We start from the raw sequence: 16,564 nt of genomic DNA, 5'->3' as shown, positions 1-16,564 counted from the left end.
GCGGCACGAAGGGCAAGAGGGGCAAGAGCGGCAACTGACTCGATCTCTGCATGCCGCGCTGAGGAAATGCAATGCAGAATCAACGACGACGAACAGATGGCGTGTGCCTTGGTATATTGGGCCAACCAGGACACACTAAGATATTCCCATCTCCTTCAAGTTTGGCTGAGAGAGCTTATTGGCGGTCGACACCAGCTTGGACGGCAGCACATTGTAGATGAATACCAGGCAGGAGATCTGGTATGAGATTGCTCCCAGAATGAGTGCGTCAATAAAGACGTTGCTGAGGTTTGGATAGGATTGGTATAGCAAGGATCCGGCGATGAACACCGCTGTGGTCACAAGGCTGTATAAACGGGGGGAAGTACTGCGTGAGTGTCGAGGATCGCAGGCCAACAACCACCGTCCGTCAAAGATACATGGGGGGGGGGAGCATGTGCATCACCGGCCACAACCACAGCCATTTCTGCTTCGCTGCCTCTCAGCTTTACAAACCAGTTTCCAAAGTTAAACCAGAGCAGGTTCTTGACCCATGGCTCCAGGTACGCTCGCGAGGAGTGCCGTGACTTTTTCCGAGACGCGGTGCTATCGTCGAGACGAGACACTCTTTCGATGTTGCGAAGGAATACGATGCACATCACCAACGTGCAGATTGTAAGATAGAAGAACAGCCCGATATTGGCAATGCCTAGCGCGATAATCGACGGAATCTCGGCCAGGACAATGTTGGCGATGACGACAAGTAGGAGGGTCGTCCAAAACAACCTGTCTTGCTGTTTGCGGACGATACCAAGAATGAAAGAAAGACACGTGGGTGTGAGCATGGATGCGAACGGCGATGTAGATGAGCCCTCAGAGTTCGAGGTCATCTCGTCGCCGGGGAATGCTTTGATCCGGCAGTCGTTCCCTGGCCAAGCACGGCGTCATCCCAACGACTCAAGGATGTGATTACCCAAACGGTGCTATGCCCAAAGATCGGCTGGAATTCGGAAAACTTGCGGTAAATCAAGATGAGCTGGAGCCCGCCCGCAAAGGGCACCGTCACAATTCCAACCTGGTTGGCCCAAAAATCAATAGCAATCTGGTGGGGAAAGGATGAAAGCCCCAAAGAACAGAGTCAGCATGAGAGCATCGTGGGTTCCGAGTGAACGCGGCCCCCGAAGATGCACCTGTTCCGCAGAGCACCTCACCATCGATGCCGTCACCGACTCATTGTTGGCTTGTCGCGCTTCGGGAACGACGGTAAAATATTGGGAGATGATGAACACCAGGAAGAGCTATCCGGACAGGGTCGCGGAGTCAGTCATCCCAAAGGCAAGTTACAGAGCTCCGCTGGTGAGCTCGCACCAGCATAGCCATAGTACGGGATCGACCCCCCCCCAAAGTGCCGACAGCGTCGACTTCCAGGCAACGTCGTCGCTTGAGAGGCGCACTTACAAGAGCCACGCACAGGGAGTATATGCATGTGCTTGAGTAGTGGTTGTAGAGCTTGTGCACGGCCATGACGACGACCCCAAGCTGGATAAAGCCCGACAGGGTCAACACACAAAATTGCAGGATGATCGACATTTGCTCATCGATATCTCCGCTGGGACTTGATGGCATCGCCATCCGGTTGGCGTCGGGCTGCTTGACCTCCGACGATGAAGCGTGTCGGTAGGCTGGCCAGATGCGTGGAAGGGGGCTGTTGGCAATAAGCACCGAGGCGCCAGAGATTCGATATTCACCGCTTCCGGAGTGTCGTTGGAGGCAAAGACAGATAGGTATCGTATCCCAACTAGCTCCACGACATCTGAGAGGCGTAGGCGGTGATCAAGCCGAGGGGCATTCGGCAAGGAGGAGCTCCCTCCGATTCCCAGAAGCATCCGAGCGATATGTCGTCTCATTCTGCAGACAGGCAACGGAAGGACGCTTGACATTGTTTGCCACCCCGCTCCCGCCGATTGGGTCGTGTTACACATGACGATCAGTCCAAGACACAACCGAAGCTCAAGATCAAAGACATCTGTGGCTATCAAATGACACGGGCGAATGGTGTGCTATTGATCCGTCATCGCCGCTGTCGTACCATCTGCTATCAATGCCCCGCATGTCTCCGACAGCACAACAGTGCAACATCAACGTAATCTTGGACGCCCAACACAGGCCCAGTCGTCGCCCCACGGTGTATCGTCTCTGACCAGCACCTCGAGCCACGACGCTGAGGGACAAACCACGAGTGCGGCAGCCGGCGACGGTGACTGGCAACGAAGGCAGTCACGGATATAGATGTCAAGTGCAGCGTGTATTGCGATGGGAGGGGAATTGTCCTTAGACGTTCAAATACTTGTAGCGACGGGTCTTGGCCTGGGCCGTCTTTTCGCCATCGGCAGTGGCGACATCGTTAACTTTGTTTTTCACAACAGAGACGGCACCAATGGTTGTCAGTCTTGGCAGCTTCGCAGATTGCTGCCACTCGGCCTCCTTGGCAGCAATAGTCTTGAGGACGTCGTCAACCGAGCTCTTCTCCTTCTCAGCAATCTTTTGCGCCCTGGCGCGGAGCTGTGCCTGATCGTCCTGCTTCAGCTTCTCGACCTCGAGGGTCTTCATAGTCACGCGAGGCTTGTGCGGCGTGGCCTTGGTGCCCTTGTTGATGTGCTGGAGCTCAGAGACCTCCAGAGTAGTCAACGGACCGGGCAGCTTGGCAAACATCTCGGAGGCCGTCTGGACCTGCTTGATGAACTGCTTCGGGTTCTTGGGCAGCTCGCCGTAGACAGGCTCGTGGATGCCTGTTGGGAATGCGGTGAAGCAGCCGAGCAGGCGTCAGAGACATGAATATCCAGCCCGATGAGCGCAACTGATTCTATAGAGTCGCAGGGGCTTGGGGTTTCTGAGGCATCTATCTCTACAACATTCAAAGTCACAACGTCCAAAGGGATGGGCATCCGGAGCAACGGAGCCGCGCGCCAAGCAGAACAGTACGACATACCAAGTCGGGTGAAAATGTCAGGTGTGTACAGGTTCCACATGGAGGTGAAGAATCCGTAGCCCTGGAGCTCCAGGCCATGGGTCTTGGCAAAGCCCCACGACGGAGTAACGGCGGCACTGTCGTAGTGGAGGAAACGCGAGCGGTCAGCAAGTTTGCAAATACGCTGTCGCGGTCGTGGATGCATATCACTCCGCCGCCACTATGAACCAGTCTTACCGCTCCTGGGTTTGGATCTTTTTCTCTGCTTCGCCAATGTACATTTGCTCAAAAGTGCCCCGAGTCTCGGTCGCATCCGCGGATGCAATCTTCTCCTGGATTGACTTTTTGAGGGCTGCAACGTCGATCTGGCCCTGGCCTTGCGGCTGTCGGTAGGCACCGATGAAGTACCGGCTGTGGCGTGCGGGGTTCTGGTGAGGGGGGTGCAGGGGCACGTAGTCAAAGATGACATTTCCGGGAATCGTGACGGGAGTCTCGGGCGCAGTGGGATGAGTGGCCATGTTGTTCTTTGCCGATTCAATAGCAACACGAGTATCGTCGGTGGGAGGGCCAAGGAAAGGCGATGATCCACCAGGAATCACCAGCCGAGACTTGACAGGAATGTCGGTGCTGTCATCGGGAGGGCCATCGATGCGGGAATGGATAAATTTGATTAGAGCACGATCTGCCGTTCAGTTGTGCTCGCGTGCAGACGCAAGTCGATCAAGCGCATGAAGCGGGAGCAAGGATGCGCACCACTCCACGCTGAGTCCCACACCGAGACATTTCACGACAGATCGCTATGGCGGTACTCACACGAGCCAGTGGCACCACTCTTCAAACGTTCCTGACTCAACGTTGACTCGATCTGAGGAGATCACACAGCCGCAGAAATGGAGACGATCAGTACACGCTATCAGAACACGAGGCAGGACGTCCAGCCACACTGTCGACCGAACCGCCACTTTGCAGATTCATGATGCGGGGATCTATATGCGTATCTACACGAAGCCTACCCAGATCCACCATCATAAGAGTGTAGAAGCCCTCGGAGTCGTCGGGCACGGTGATTGTGACCTCGGGCGAGTACAAGGCCCAGTTGGGAGGAATCGGGTGTCCGTAGGCGCCGAACCACTTGGTGCTGGGAAAGTTGACCTCCAGATAGATCGGGGGGCTGAGCGGGGCCACCAGGGCGTCACCGACGATGCCGAGGGCTTCGGACTGTCGGAGCAGCCGCGGGATAACATAGGACTTGTACCGCTTGGCATGGAGCGATCGGAAGATGTCCTTGTTGATGTCGTCTGCGTCGGTGTTCACAGTTGTTGGTCGATATGTGAGTGTGCTGGCATGGATCCGTGAAACGGCCCATATATGGCGAAATACGCAGGGTGCTTGGCACATCGCCCTCCAAGGCCAAGACAACGGCCGCATGCGTGACCAGCACGAACGGAATGGCGGTGCGACAGCTGACTTCCGGCTTATAGCCTATGCACCAGCCATATTCGAAACGAGTATGGGGATGTGGCATGCGTGCTTACAGCGGTTGTTGTAGAACTGCCAGTGGTTCTCGGGAAAAGTGTACTCGAGCTCGGTCTCCTTGGACACAATGAGCTTGTCGAGGTGGGCCGTGGCTTTGGCATCGCTAGATCCCTGCTTCACCTTGAGATCCTCGATCTGTGCTTTGAGCACCTCTCTGTGCTTCTCCAAAACCTTGACGGCCTGGTCATAGGCGGCATTCACGCCAACAGGTGGTGTTTGGAACTGCTCGGCCGCTGATGCGGCAATCTTGGTGGGCTGGCGCGACGCAATGGTGGCCACCGATCGCTGCACAAGGGAGCGAATGAAATACAGATGTCGGATGCAGCAAAAGATCAGTGGACCGGCGTCAAACCGAGGTATATGGCTCATTTTCCCAATCGCCAATGCCACCGCGATCCAAAGTCGAAGCCGATGCTGAGTCTAGATCCGATCGACTTGGTGGGTGGGCAAACAAGCGCTGAGCTGAGCGCCGATACCAAATAATCTATCGCCGTAGCTTGAGTGGCCTGGTTCACTGGGAAATCCCCTTTGAAGACCCTCCCGTTCCTCGAGGCCGGCCACCTGCTGCATATCGGCACTGAGCTTGGACTCGCAGTCGTACCTTGAGAGCGGCGTGAGGCTTCAATCTCAGCAGAGACATGGCGATATTTGTAGAGATGCCGTAATATCGCGCGGTAATGCGGTTGGAGAGACTGTCGATTGACTGAGCTTCTCGAGGGACGATCGGGCCTGCCGCGAGCGGTTGATGCAGAGCCTGACTTTGGCAGAGTCGATCGGGCTCATAGTCATTACGGATGCGATCAGACCGCGAAAATTTTTCTGTTGAGCGAGGCGACGACACGTGATTATTGACACGTGATTGATATCACGTGGATGTGGCCTGGGAACGAGGCAGGAGCGAGTTTGCAGAACGCCGACATCCAGCAGGGACGTTGGCAAGGGCCGCACTGATGTCGATTCCGCGGCCATCCGCCATGAACAAGCAGTGTCCAAAGAGACAGCCATTGGGTTGTATTTGGGAATGTCCAGTGGACGCGAGGGAGGGGGATTGAGCACACAGAAGCCCAGAACCAGACGAGCAAATCGCCCGGCCCGACCATCCTGGTCAGAGTTGGTGTCCTCATACCAGGATCATCATCAACCTCTGTCCAAGAGACCAAATCGAGCCTGTCCCTGAACTGCGGACAGACTATTCTTCCTCTGGGTGAGGGGGCGATTTGTGCTGTGGTGCGTTGTGTGCCGTGGTGTGATTTGTGCTGTTGGTGGCCACAATGAATATCCCCCAGCCAGACACAAACAAAGACATACGAGTGTCAAACTTGCCCATGTGTTCCCACCGAGTGAACTGTTCGCTGGCTGAACAGTGGATTTGCAAGCAGCTTGCTGCGCGAGGCAACAGCACAGCATCGAGGGGCAACAGCCAGACCCACCGCCCAAGCACAGAGCCGGTCACGCTGGCAGACTCAGCACCCTGAGAGGAAGCAAGAGCATTCGCTCAATGCAATCTGGCAAGCAGCCAGACCAAGTCGCCATCTCCTGGCTGCCCAGACCGACAAAAGGCGCTCCCCTCGCCCTTTCCCCTCGCCGTCGTTGTCTCGTTTCGCCCTTTCGGCTCCCTCCTCGCTCTCCTGCCCTCATCTGGCTTTGGCATCGGCACCTTTGTCGCTTCCATCCCAACCCCGGCATGCTCAGGGCCATCTCCTGTTGTTTTGGAGGGTCCGCAGACCCGGTCGACGACCGAGATGTCTCCTCGCAGACCCCTGTCTCCCAACAGCCAACATTCCCTTCTCCGCTCGATCCCTTTGGCCCCTGGCTCCATCCTGTCGAGTGTCTCATCAACATTGCCCGCGACGAGCCCGATGCCCTCCTGATCAACACATATGAGAGCGGCGCCTCGGAGCGACTCAGCTATCTCCGTGTGTGGAAGCAGGCGTATTCGGTCGCCCAGGCTCTCAAGGCTCTCCCTGGCTGGAACGACGACGACCACGAGGTCATCGGCACCTTCTGCGAGACGAACGCTGGCTGGGTGATCCTCTCGTTTGCTGTGTGGATGCTTGGCAAGTGAGTATCTCTGGTCTGGTCTGGTCTGGTCTGGTCAGTCTGCCTGTGCATGATATGACCGGTCTTTGTCCCTGCCATGACCAGGATCGAGTCTCATCTGTCCCTTGTTGCCATCCAGGAAAACACTCAACCTCGCTCTCAATTTCCCTGCCGCTGTTCGCAAGGCTCTGTGCGAGAGGTTTGTCCTTGTGCTCGTCTCACATGTGTCTCAGGAGATTGACATCCCAGAGACCTCTGTGCTCAACCTGACTCGACCTTGACTCCAATCGAAACAGATACTCCATCAAGTACATCCTCTACCACCACAACAAGCCTGGCCGCACCATTGGAGTGACACTAGTCGATGCCACCACGTTCCCTGTGCTGGACAACGTCCCACCCCCGTCTCTCGAAGTCTGTGAACCCCTTGATGATTATGTCACCATCCAGTGCACCTCTGGAACAACCGGTATGTGGAATGGTTGAGCGTGATGGTCCAGCAGCAAAGCAGATGGTGCAGTGGTGGATAGAGTAAGATGGTGAATGCGGTGAATGTGGAAAGTGATGCGCTGACGATGCATATCCAACCCACAACCCGACTCCTTCGTCCTGCATCCTGGTTCCTCGTCGCTCCCACAGGCATCCCCAAGTCGTGAGTTCTCCTGTGGCTTCTGATCCTGTGGCTTCTGATCCTGTGGATTCTGATCCTGTGTCGCACCTGATGCTTTCTCACATTCCCAAAGTGATCACATCACCACTCGCTGACTGAATCCTTCTGTGTTTGATGTTGGTTGTTGCAGGTTCCAGTTTGCACACACTGGAGTGATGACTGGCCGAGCCGCGATCGGAATATTGAGAATCAGCGTCGGGCTCTTGCAGGTATGAGTGCTTGACATCAAATATCGAATTGAAACGTGGCCGAATTTATAAAGCGGACATTAATGACTCTCAGCCTCCATCCTTTGTGGCGACATCGAGTCTCTTCCTCAACACCCTCAACCTTGGAGGATCAGTGTGGATTCCGGAGTCTACATACAATACTGTCGAGCAAGCAATCAACGCTGCTCAAATTTTGGATGAAGGAGTTGCATTTTTGGGCTTGGTGAGTATGATCAACTGAAACACTGGAATCAACACAGTTCACATGCTCATATCACTTATCCTCCCGCAGACTCCCTCGTTCATGAAGTTGATCATCACCACCGCAACTTCCCGGAGCCCGAATGTCAAGTGGACGGCCACGAAAGTTATCGGTCTGGGCTCTGAGCACATACCAATGAGTGTCATCCACATGACGAGGGAGAGATTCCCAAATGCCGAAATTCAGTCGGGTTATGGATCAAGCGAGGTACATATCATGCTTGATGGATTGTATTGTCATAACATTGGACTATGACTAATCACAACACCTCACCAGACAGGAGTTATTGGGGCCTATTCATATATGCGTATAGCAGTCAACAGCCCCATCCCAGAGAAGCTGGTCTACAAGCTGACCAAGCCTGGGGTGCGCTGCCTCTTGTTTGACGAGAAAGGCGAAATCATCGATCCACGGTACTCCAACAGCGGAATCCTGGTCTTTGCCGTCGATCTCGACCATCCTGCCAAGGACCATCCGAGCTTTGTCAACGCCGATCCCAACGACAAGCTGTCGACTTTTGGTTTCCTCGTGGATGGCTCGCCCCGAGTCTGCACCATGGACTGGGTCGAGATGGTTGGTGAGAACGAGTTCAGTGTTGTTGGAAGGTGAGTCTGGAGACTATTGTGTGCTTGATCCATGAGAACTGCCATCCACAATCTGGGACACCGATCCATTTGCTCGCTGGATACTGATCACTTTCATTCTCACACCTCACACCTCACACCTCACACCTCACACCTCACACCTCACACCTCACACCTCACACCTCACACCTCACACCTCACACCTCACACCTCACACCTCACACCTCACACCTCACACCTCACACCTCACACCTCACACCTCACACCTCACACCTCACACCTCACACCTCACACCTCACACCTCACACCTCACACCTCACACCTCACACCTCACACCTCACACCTCACACCTCACACCTCACACCTCGCACCTCACACCTCACACTCTAGATTCGACCAGAAGATCAAGGTCAACGGTGTCTATGTCGACCTGAACTACCTCAAGGAGCTTGTCCACAAGCACCTGTCCCAGGTCATTGCCGACTGCTACTTCATCCACACCTCCGAGAGGAAGATCATCTTGCTCTACATCCTTCAGGAAGGATACAACCCCAACCTGACCTCGGCCGATATCATCCGAGTCGTCGAGGACATGTTTTTGCTGTTGAACGTCTCCAAGGTCCCCGTCCACAACTGCCTCAAGCTCGACGCATTCCCCTTCAACGACTCGGGCAAGGTCGATCTCAAGAAGCTCAAGCGCATCGCCGAGAACGTCGAGCAGTACGGCCAGGCGGTCCAGTACCCGGCTCTCATGGTCACCAGAACGTTCTTGACCAAGATTGCCTTCAAGATCTCCGAGTTCAGTAGTCAGATCCTGGACAACCCCGGTCTCTACGGCCGCAACTTTTACATTGGCGGCGTCGGCTTTGACTCGCTGAGCATCGGCCGCCTGGCCCTCGCCCTCAGGGAGGAGTACGGTGTCGAGATCTCGCCAATGATCCTGCTGTCGAACAGCATGAGTCCCAAGGATGTCGCCCAGCTGGTCGTCGACATTCTCGACGACAAGCTGGTGATTCCGCCGACAATCGATCTGGCTGCCGAGGCTGCCAAGCTCGACGATGCGAGTGTGACGGCCGAGGGTTTCCCTCCGTTTGTCTATCCCAAGGAGGTCCGCGGCATCGTCCTGACGGGTGCAACCAGCTTCCTCGGAGCATTCCTGATCTTTGAGCTGGCACACAAGTTCCCTCGAGCCAAGATCTACTGTCTGGCACGAACCGAGACCGAGAAACTGGCCTTCCTCCGCACCTACTCCAACGCCTCGAGGCTGGTGATTGCATCGCGGAATAAGAACGATCCGTGGTATGACGTGCGAGACCGGTGGGTTGGTCTGCGCGGCGACGTTTCCAAGGAGCGATGGGCACTCTCGGACGAGCGATGGAAGGAGATTTGCGAAGAGACCGACATGATTGTGCACAACGCCGCCGAGGTGCACTGGCTCTACAACTACAACGAGCTCAAGGCAACAAACGTCCTCAGCACGGTGACGGTGCTGCAGCTGGCCACGACGCACCATCTCAAGGTGGTGCACTACATCTCGACCATCGGGACGATTGCCATGGCCAAGGGCTCCGACAAGCCGCTCGAGGAGAAAATGTACTCCAACTGGAACCTGTCGGGCGGCTACTCGCAGACCAAGTGGGTCTCTGAGCAGCTGATCAACAAGGCACGATCGAGGGGCGTGCCTGCAACCATCATTCGGCCAGCGATGATTGCTGGCGACAGCGGATACGGAGGTGAGCCGCGGTGGTATGGTGATGTGTGATGTGGTGATGTGGTGATGTGGTGGTGTGGTGATGTGGTGATGTGGTGGAGATTCCCTCCTTCGTTCCCTCGACTTGGCCATGAGCCGATGATCTTGTTTGTTGAGTGGCACCCATCCATCGACTGACACTGTTTCTCACCCTGTTCACTCCATCCTCCAGTGTGCAACACAGACGACTATATCTGGCGATACGTCGAGGGATGCATCAAGCTCGGCATTTGCCCGGCAAACGCCAGTCCCGTCACTTGGACCATGGATCCCGTCGACCATGTTGCCAAGGTGATTGCCGAGATTGTCAGCTCGGAGGAGGCGCTGTCCAAGTTTGTGTTCCACATCAGCGACTCGGAGCACAGGTGAGGAGTGTGTGGAGTGGAGTGTGATGTGTGAGTGTGAGTGTGGGTGCCAGTCGATGTTGTGCTTGGCATTGAGGGTCGCATATTGACATGTTTGATGGCGGACATCGTTGGCCATCGCAATCACCCCTCACTCACTCACTCACTCACTCACTCACTCACTCACTCACTCACTCACTCACTCACTCACTCGCAGTGTCATCACCGAGAAGCGTGTCTTTGAGATTGCCGATTCCGTTGGCTGGACCGTCCTGCAGGACACTCGCGAAAAGTTCAGGACGGTCATCTGGCGCAATCCATCGCCCGATAACCACGCCCTGCTTGCGTTCATGCGGATGCTGATGGACCTGTCCTTCAGGGTCGACAACACCAACACTCGCTCGATCTACCCGACGCCGTGTCCCTCGCCCGAGCTGGTCGTCAGGAAGAGTCTCTTCCACTTGGATCGGGTGTCCTATCTCGACCAGCCCACGGCGGCGGAGACCGAGCTCAAGGACGAGGAGTATCCCGATGTCCGTCCCTTCACCCGCACCGGCCGCCACTGATGTTGTGCTGGCTGGGCTGACCGATCGATCAGTGTCGTCTCGTTGCCCTTCCGTCCTGCGGCCGAGTCTTGTTGGACTGCCAGACACTGAACACGATTGATCCAACATGGAGTTGTGTGTGTTGTGTGGAGTGTGGTGATGAAGGTGGTGGTGGATTGCGCTGTCGGCATCCAGTCATTCCTGCGTCGCATCGGCTTCTCACTACCGTCAGCGGACAACATCCGAGATATCGGATCGAGTAGCTTGTCCTCTGTCCCTGGAATGTGCACCGTCGCTGCCGCTGACGATCTGTGGCCCTTCGGATCGCCGTGATCCAAGTTCCAGACGCTCTTGCACCAACAATCCGCTGCCTTTCAGCGGCAATCAAACCGTCCCTCATCACCCCGCCAAGAGTTCTTGCCATTGCCTCGCCTCGACTCCATACTGCTGCGGGCGGCTTTGAGGGTGCAGCAAGCCGATTGCTCAATATCGAATCTTCATCAAGATCATCACTCTATTTTGCATCCGCTGCTGCCGCGATAACCCTCGTTGGACATCCGCTCTGTATATATTCGACTTGCCCCGCGAGTTACCCGAGTCGAGCAACCCGAGTCCAGCGAATCGAACCCGAGCCCGCGCAGGAGCTCGATTCCACCGCCATCGCCGCAATCGCTGCATCGGCCGTGCAGTCGCCCTGCCGCCATTGTGTGCTCGACTCGACATCAACCACTCGGGCTTCATTTCATCAGCTTTGAATCGGCACTGCCTTTTGCCCATCGCTCTGCTGTCGTTTCGATAGCCGTCTCTGCTACTTGCCGCATCCACAGCGGTCTCATTTACCTCCAGTCAGCGCCTTGATCCTCTCAGTCCCACAGCTCTGCAGACTCGTCGCGATGGCGTCCCAAATGGATCACTCGTCGTCCGACGCTTCCATCAACTCGGCGTCATCCAATGCAACGGACGACCCGGCCGAGCTGGAGCGACTCATCTTTTCGGCCATCAACGATGGCGATCGAGACGGCCTGATCGAGATCCTCGAGAACCCCTCCTCCTCGACCGCGATTCTGCAACTAATGCTCACAACCAGCTATCCGAACGCGGACCATTTCTACAAGCACGACCCCGAGGTCCAGCAAGATGCCGACGAGCTGTTGGGACAGAGGTAGCTTGCCGCATCAGAGGCCCAGAAGCCATCGTCTGTCCTCGTCCTGGGTCGCCCTGCTTCCTGGAAGGAGACCAGATTCCGTCGCGTTTTCCTCTCTCAGGTCACATCCGATGAATGTCCTTGCGTTGCTTCGCGGCCCGCTGAGCCTATTGAGCCCATTTGGTCGCGGGAGCAGCCGGATTTCATGGTTGGGCCCCTCTCTCTGCGCTTTCCATTCGTACATTCAGTACATTTATTCTTCCTCTGCTTTGTCCTCTGGCGCAGTGTCGAGAATCTCAACGCCATTCAAATCGCATGCATCCTTGGCGATGAAGAAATCGCCTCCGATATCCTCGAGTTTGTCGTCCGGATCACCGAGGAGATCGAGGCTCGAAAGGTTCTCTATGAGTTCATGGGCCGCGTCTGGGGCAACGGCAACACCGTCCTGCATCTGGCCTCGTTCCTGGGCATGTGTGAGCTCGTTGCTCGGCTCTTGGAACTTGGTGCAAACCCAAACAAGAAGAACGAGCGCCAATACAAGCCGGTCGACTGCACAAACGACAACGAGACACTCCTGGCCTTCAACAACGTGACCGAGGGTGAGCATTGCCGGTCTGGCTTGCTGCTGCTTCTCCACAGGCTTGAGGACTATTGGGTGAACTTGCCGGTGCAGGGCTCGGCACGGGCGCCAATGTCTGATGGGGCTCGCTTGTGATTCCGGATGCTTATCTCTTTTGGCAATCGACCTGTTAACCTTCAATCTATCAACTCGCCAACCACTGAATCATCAATGTGCGATTCTCTGCCCGTTGCTCGTGGCTGCACCCGCGCTCACGGTGTGCTTATCCGATATTAGCACCCCGTCCGCCCGCTGGCTCATCCAACCACGAAGACTTTCGGCCCCGGGCGTCGTCTGTTCAGTCCGTCGACGAGCTGCTTGCTGCTCCAAATCGTAGTCTCCAGCAGGGTGTGATTTCTATATCTCGTCCGCTCCAGAATCTCAAACGGTCGTCTTCGGAAAAGCTATGCGCATCGTCAGAGGACTACCCGGATGAAAAGTCACCGTCTCTGACCAATCTGTGCCGCAGCGGCTCCGCCAACTCCCGCGGCCTCAACGACACCACGGCCACCCCAATAGCATCGACCGCATCGGGAACTGTTGGAGCCATTCGTCGTTCCGTGGGCACAATTCGCAAGTCCAGATCTCACACCAAGCTCACGGACTCTGCCGACTCAAAACCACAGCACCAGCAGCAGGAGCATAAGGCCTCAAAAAAGGTTCACTTCAATCCCAAAACGTTTCTCTTTCAGATCTGCCAGAACGGCGAGAGCGACAAAAGCATCGATCCGGACATCCCGTCCCTGGCCGAGATCCTCCACCAACTCGAAACCACCGATCGGGCTTCGAGCGAGAGCAGCCCTTCCGATGATACCGTCGAGCAGTCGCAGCAGTCGCAGCAGCCCATCATCAACACCATATTCACGCCGTATCAGTGGCTGTCACCGCTGCACCAAGCTTGTAGCCACGGGCACAGCAGCGTCGTCAAGCAGCTCCTGCAATCAAAGGCACTCGTCAATGCTCGAGACAAGGAGGGCTGGACTCCCCTCCATTGTGCCTGTGCTGAGGGGCACGTTGAAGTCGTCCGCATTCTGGGCCAGTGTCGAGGCCCGCATTCCATTGGACTGGCACTGAGTGCATCTGGCACGGATGCCTTTGGCGCAATCTACTGCTGCCCGGACGGTCCGATCGATCTCGAGGCTGTGAATGACGACGGCGACACGCCCGAAGGCTTGGCACGAGACATTGAGGACGTAACCAGGAGGAAGGAAGTCCTGGATGTCCTGAAGGGTAGGTGCCGATAGAGTGTCTATGGCCACTCTTGCACGACCCAAACTAGATGATCTCGATGGTGCTGTGGGTGCTTCCTTGTGCAGCTTTGGGTGCGATACCTTGATGTTGTCGACACCTCGTATGTACACCAACACAGCCAGTATCCAATGGGCTCGGGCTTGAAAGGCGACCTTCCTGCCACAGCAATGGCATCGACAAGCGCTAATCCGAACAGTGTTCCACAGATATCAAGGAGAGACACGCAGCTATGAGTCTCAAGGATCCTCCGGATCAACTCGGCGACGATCAGCTGGTGCCCGATGGAGACGACGACGACGATACCTGGAGCATCAGTGACTACTACGTCAACATTACCCTGCGATCGCTCCCAAAGCCTGATACACAGCCGGTCCGCTCGGCGATGAAGGGATCGCGGGATAGCCTTGCGAGGTCTGAAGAGTGGAGCGCAGACCACAACAAATACCGACTAGAGCCAGAGTCAGAGCCCAAGTCTTTGCCTTCCGTAAGCCGAGCGAATAATGAGTCTCCGCGCAAACCATCCGCCAAGTCAGCGCCCTCTGAAATACCGGCTCCTGCTGCAAATATCGCACTCAATGCTACCTCAGCGATCAACTCAACCTCAGCGACCAATGCCGCCTCAAAGATGCCAATAATTGCAACTTTGACGGCCGCCGCGGCATCAGCGCCCGGTCTTTCCTCTGATGCAAGTGCCAAATATCCGGACACAACCAAGCACACTGTCCCTACAACCTCCGCTACTATCAAGTCGTCTTCACCCAATGCGGCCTCTGTGCTTCCCGTCGCGCGCGACCCTACTCGACCAACATCGCCGATCGCTGAAGCAAAGCCCCAGATAAAGGCAGAGCCGACAACCAGCGCGAGCGAATCAGCTGCATCTCAGCCCCTGCAGCAAATGCACCCGGAGTCTGTAGGGCAGCTGCCCAACACGTCAAACCCGCCAATTGATTCAAAAAACACTCGCAGGATTGGACTCCCAACGGATGGCCAGGTCTTATATCAAAGCGTACTCCCGGCGACGCTGTCTTCCAGCGAAGCGCTCCGAGAGAGGTCATACGGCCCAAATCCTGTGGAATGCTCCGGATCAAGCCAGGACCCGGTCTCAGTCGAACACCGAGCGTATCCAAACAAGGTCGAGGAGATCTTTGGGGCCTCTAGTATCAAAGAGTCAAGCGTTGGACCAAGCTCATTGAGCAAGCCTCGGCTCGATCAATCACCAAAATTGGAACCCGTTTCATCTGCCGTCAATTCCACGGCGGCTGCGAAACAAATTGCACATCCTCCCGAATCCAGCATCCTTTCGTTTCCAAGACAGGAGCATCCAGCCTCGGGTTCAGCTCAAGTCCAAGAACCAGTGCATCCAAGCATTGCCCAAGCGACAGAGGCGGCGTTGGTCGTAGGTGCACTTGCGGTTGTGTCCGAACAAATCGACTCAAAGGAACGACAAGCCAAGCCCGTATCTCCAGCACAGGCAGCTCGCAACCCGCAACCAAACACAAAGCGCTTCTCTTCTCAGGGCAGCATGTCCCTCCGAGGCGAGCCGACCACCCCCAGCACATGGAGCCCAGCCAGCACAGAGCCCAGCCACGGTCAGGACGGGCCGGCAAAAATGGTCGCACCGCAATCGATCGACACAACTGTGTCTAGCATGGGCTCGCAGCCCACCCTCAACGACTCAGGACAGGCTCCCCATTCTCCCCGGGCATCCGTGCGCAAGGCCGTGAGACAGCGACCGCTTTCGCGAACCTTTGAGCCCAACCCACAGCTCGCAGCCATTGGTTCCGAGAGCCCGACCGACTCTGCTGCCTCGAGCCCCTCCGACAACTCTGGCATCCGAGACAAAATTGCTCATGTCGAGTCCAAGATCCGAGGCTCAGGGGAGGCGCCGTCGCCCAATACCTCGCGGCCAGGTAAACCGGTCTTGAAATCGCTTGCCAAGGGATTTGGCTCCATTGCTTCCAGCGTCAAGCCGTTTTTGAGCCGCGACAAAAGTGGCTCGAAAGAGAATCTGCAGATCTCGACCACCAGCCAACCACCAAGCAGTACAGAGACCCAGCTATGTGGATCGCCAGTTATTGGAGGTGCTACCGTTCACCGGCGGGACGGAGGGCGGGCTCCCGAGCCACTTGCACGATCCAACGACGCTCCGCCGTCGCCCGCAGCGGATACTTCAGGCACCCCCAATCCCAAGGGCACGTATGGACCGCGATCGAAACGACGCACCTCGGGAGGATACGGCGTTGGCGAAACTGTTTCTGGAGACTTTACTTGGCTGAGGAACCCCTCGGTCTCGAGCCCTGCCACGACAAAGTCCCTTGAGTGTTTGATGAGCAAGGACGAGGCAGAAACTGGGATCCCAGACAGCGGCTCCAGTGCCGAGGGCACGCCAATTGACGAGGAGCAGAACAAGCGCCGGCTCAAGCGCATGAGCGGCATGTCTCGATCGCCCAGCGTACGTGAGCGAATCTCGCGACTGGAGCAGGTGGGCGATAAGAGTGGGTGCCCAACACCACCTCCACTCCCCAAGCCGTCGGATGGGGCATCTGTCGACTCAGCCAAGTCTTCACGGAAACAGCCGACCCTGCGTGGGAACCGATAAATGTCGATGCTCGAGCATATGTGGCTGAGACAGAGCGTATTAGAGTCGGCGTGCTTGCTAGAGC

The 16,564-nt window shown here is 56.2% G+C and overlaps 5 protein-coding genes across 5 annotated transcripts; 3 read left to right on the top strand and 2 right to left on the bottom strand.

The window, feature by feature from the left end:
• Positions 1-135: 135 nt before the first annotated feature.
• BJ171DRAFT_565639 (uncharacterized protein) lies at positions 136-1,569 on the bottom strand (the record flags this gene model as incomplete). Its single annotated transcript, XM_053113359.1, has 5 exons — positions 136-346; positions 496-773; positions 953-1,054; positions 1,191-1,277; positions 1,438-1,569. The coding sequence occupies 5 exons, from the start codon at positions 1,567-1,569 to the stop codon at positions 136-138; spliced, it is 810 nt and encodes a 269-aa protein (XP_052969971.1).
• Positions 1,570-2,310: 741 nt separating this feature from the next.
• BJ171DRAFT_420205 (uncharacterized protein) lies at positions 2,311-4,345 on the bottom strand (the record flags this gene model as incomplete). Its single annotated transcript, XM_053107424.1, has 5 exons — positions 2,311-2,768; positions 2,969-3,084; positions 3,185-3,574; positions 3,761-3,812; positions 3,961-4,345. The coding sequence occupies 5 exons, from the start codon at positions 4,343-4,345 to the stop codon at positions 2,311-2,313; spliced, it is 1,401 nt and encodes a 466-aa protein (XP_052969970.1).
• Positions 4,346-5,984: 1,639 nt separating this feature from the next.
• BJ171DRAFT_596313 (male sterility protein-domain-containing protein) lies at positions 5,985-11,046 on the top strand. Its single transcript, XM_053114673.1, has 11 exons — positions 5,985-6,544; positions 6,663-6,722; positions 6,820-6,992; positions 7,163-7,175; positions 7,324-7,402; positions 7,476-7,625; positions 7,695-7,871; positions 7,941-8,269; positions 8,639-9,981; positions 10,171-10,363; positions 10,560-11,046. The coding sequence occupies exons 1-11, from the start codon at positions 6,168-6,170 to the stop codon at positions 10,906-10,908; spliced, it is 3,243 nt and encodes a 1,080-aa protein (XP_052969969.1). The 5' UTR covers positions 5,985-6,167; the 3' UTR covers positions 10,909-11,046.
• Positions 11,047-11,792: 746 nt separating this feature from the next.
• BJ171DRAFT_596312 (uncharacterized protein) lies at positions 11,793-14,585 on the top strand (the record flags this gene model as incomplete). The annotated part of the gene is made up of 5 exons (XM_053114672.1): positions 11,793-12,049; positions 12,317-12,630; positions 12,888-13,880; positions 14,108-14,312; positions 14,489-14,585. 5 exons carry the CDS (start codon positions 11,793-11,795, stop codon positions 14,583-14,585), a joined length of 1,866 nt encoding a protein of 621 aa, XP_052969968.1.
• A 964-nt stretch (positions 14,586-15,549) lies between these two features.
• Positions 15,550-16,500, top strand: BJ171DRAFT_578363 (uncharacterized protein; the record flags this gene model as incomplete). Its single annotated transcript, XM_053113878.1, has 1 exon — positions 15,550-16,500. One exon carries the CDS (start codon positions 15,550-15,552, stop codon positions 16,498-16,500), a length of 951 nt encoding a protein of 316 aa, XP_052969967.1.
• Between the last annotated feature and the right edge of the window lie 64 nt (positions 16,501-16,564).

Source organism: Polychytrium aggregatum (genome assembly GCF_025602895.1).
Source record: "Polychytrium aggregatum strain JEL109 chromosome Unknown BJ171scaffold_6, whole genome shotgun sequence".
Taxonomy (NCBI): Eukaryota; Fungi; Chytridiomycota; class Chytridiomycetes; order Polychytriales; genus Polychytrium; species Polychytrium aggregatum.
The sequence above is the reverse complement of the archived record's forward strand: the minus strand, read 5'-3'. Positions and strand labels throughout refer to the sequence as shown.

Bases quoted from the DNA above. Each gene is read 5' to 3' on its own strand.
- BJ171DRAFT_596313 (XM_053114673.1), top strand. From the start codon at position 6,168: ATGCTCAGGGCCATCTCCTGTTGTTTTGGAGGGTCCGCAGACCCGGTC. The intron at 6,545-6,662 runs GTGAGTATCTCT...GTTGCCATCCAG, and splicing joins GCTGTGTGGATGCTTGGCAA to GAAAACACTCAACCTCGCTC. The intron at 6,723-6,819 runs GTTTGTCCTTGT...CAATCGAAACAG, and splicing joins CGCAAGGCTCTGTGCGAGAG to ATACTCCATCAAGTACATCC.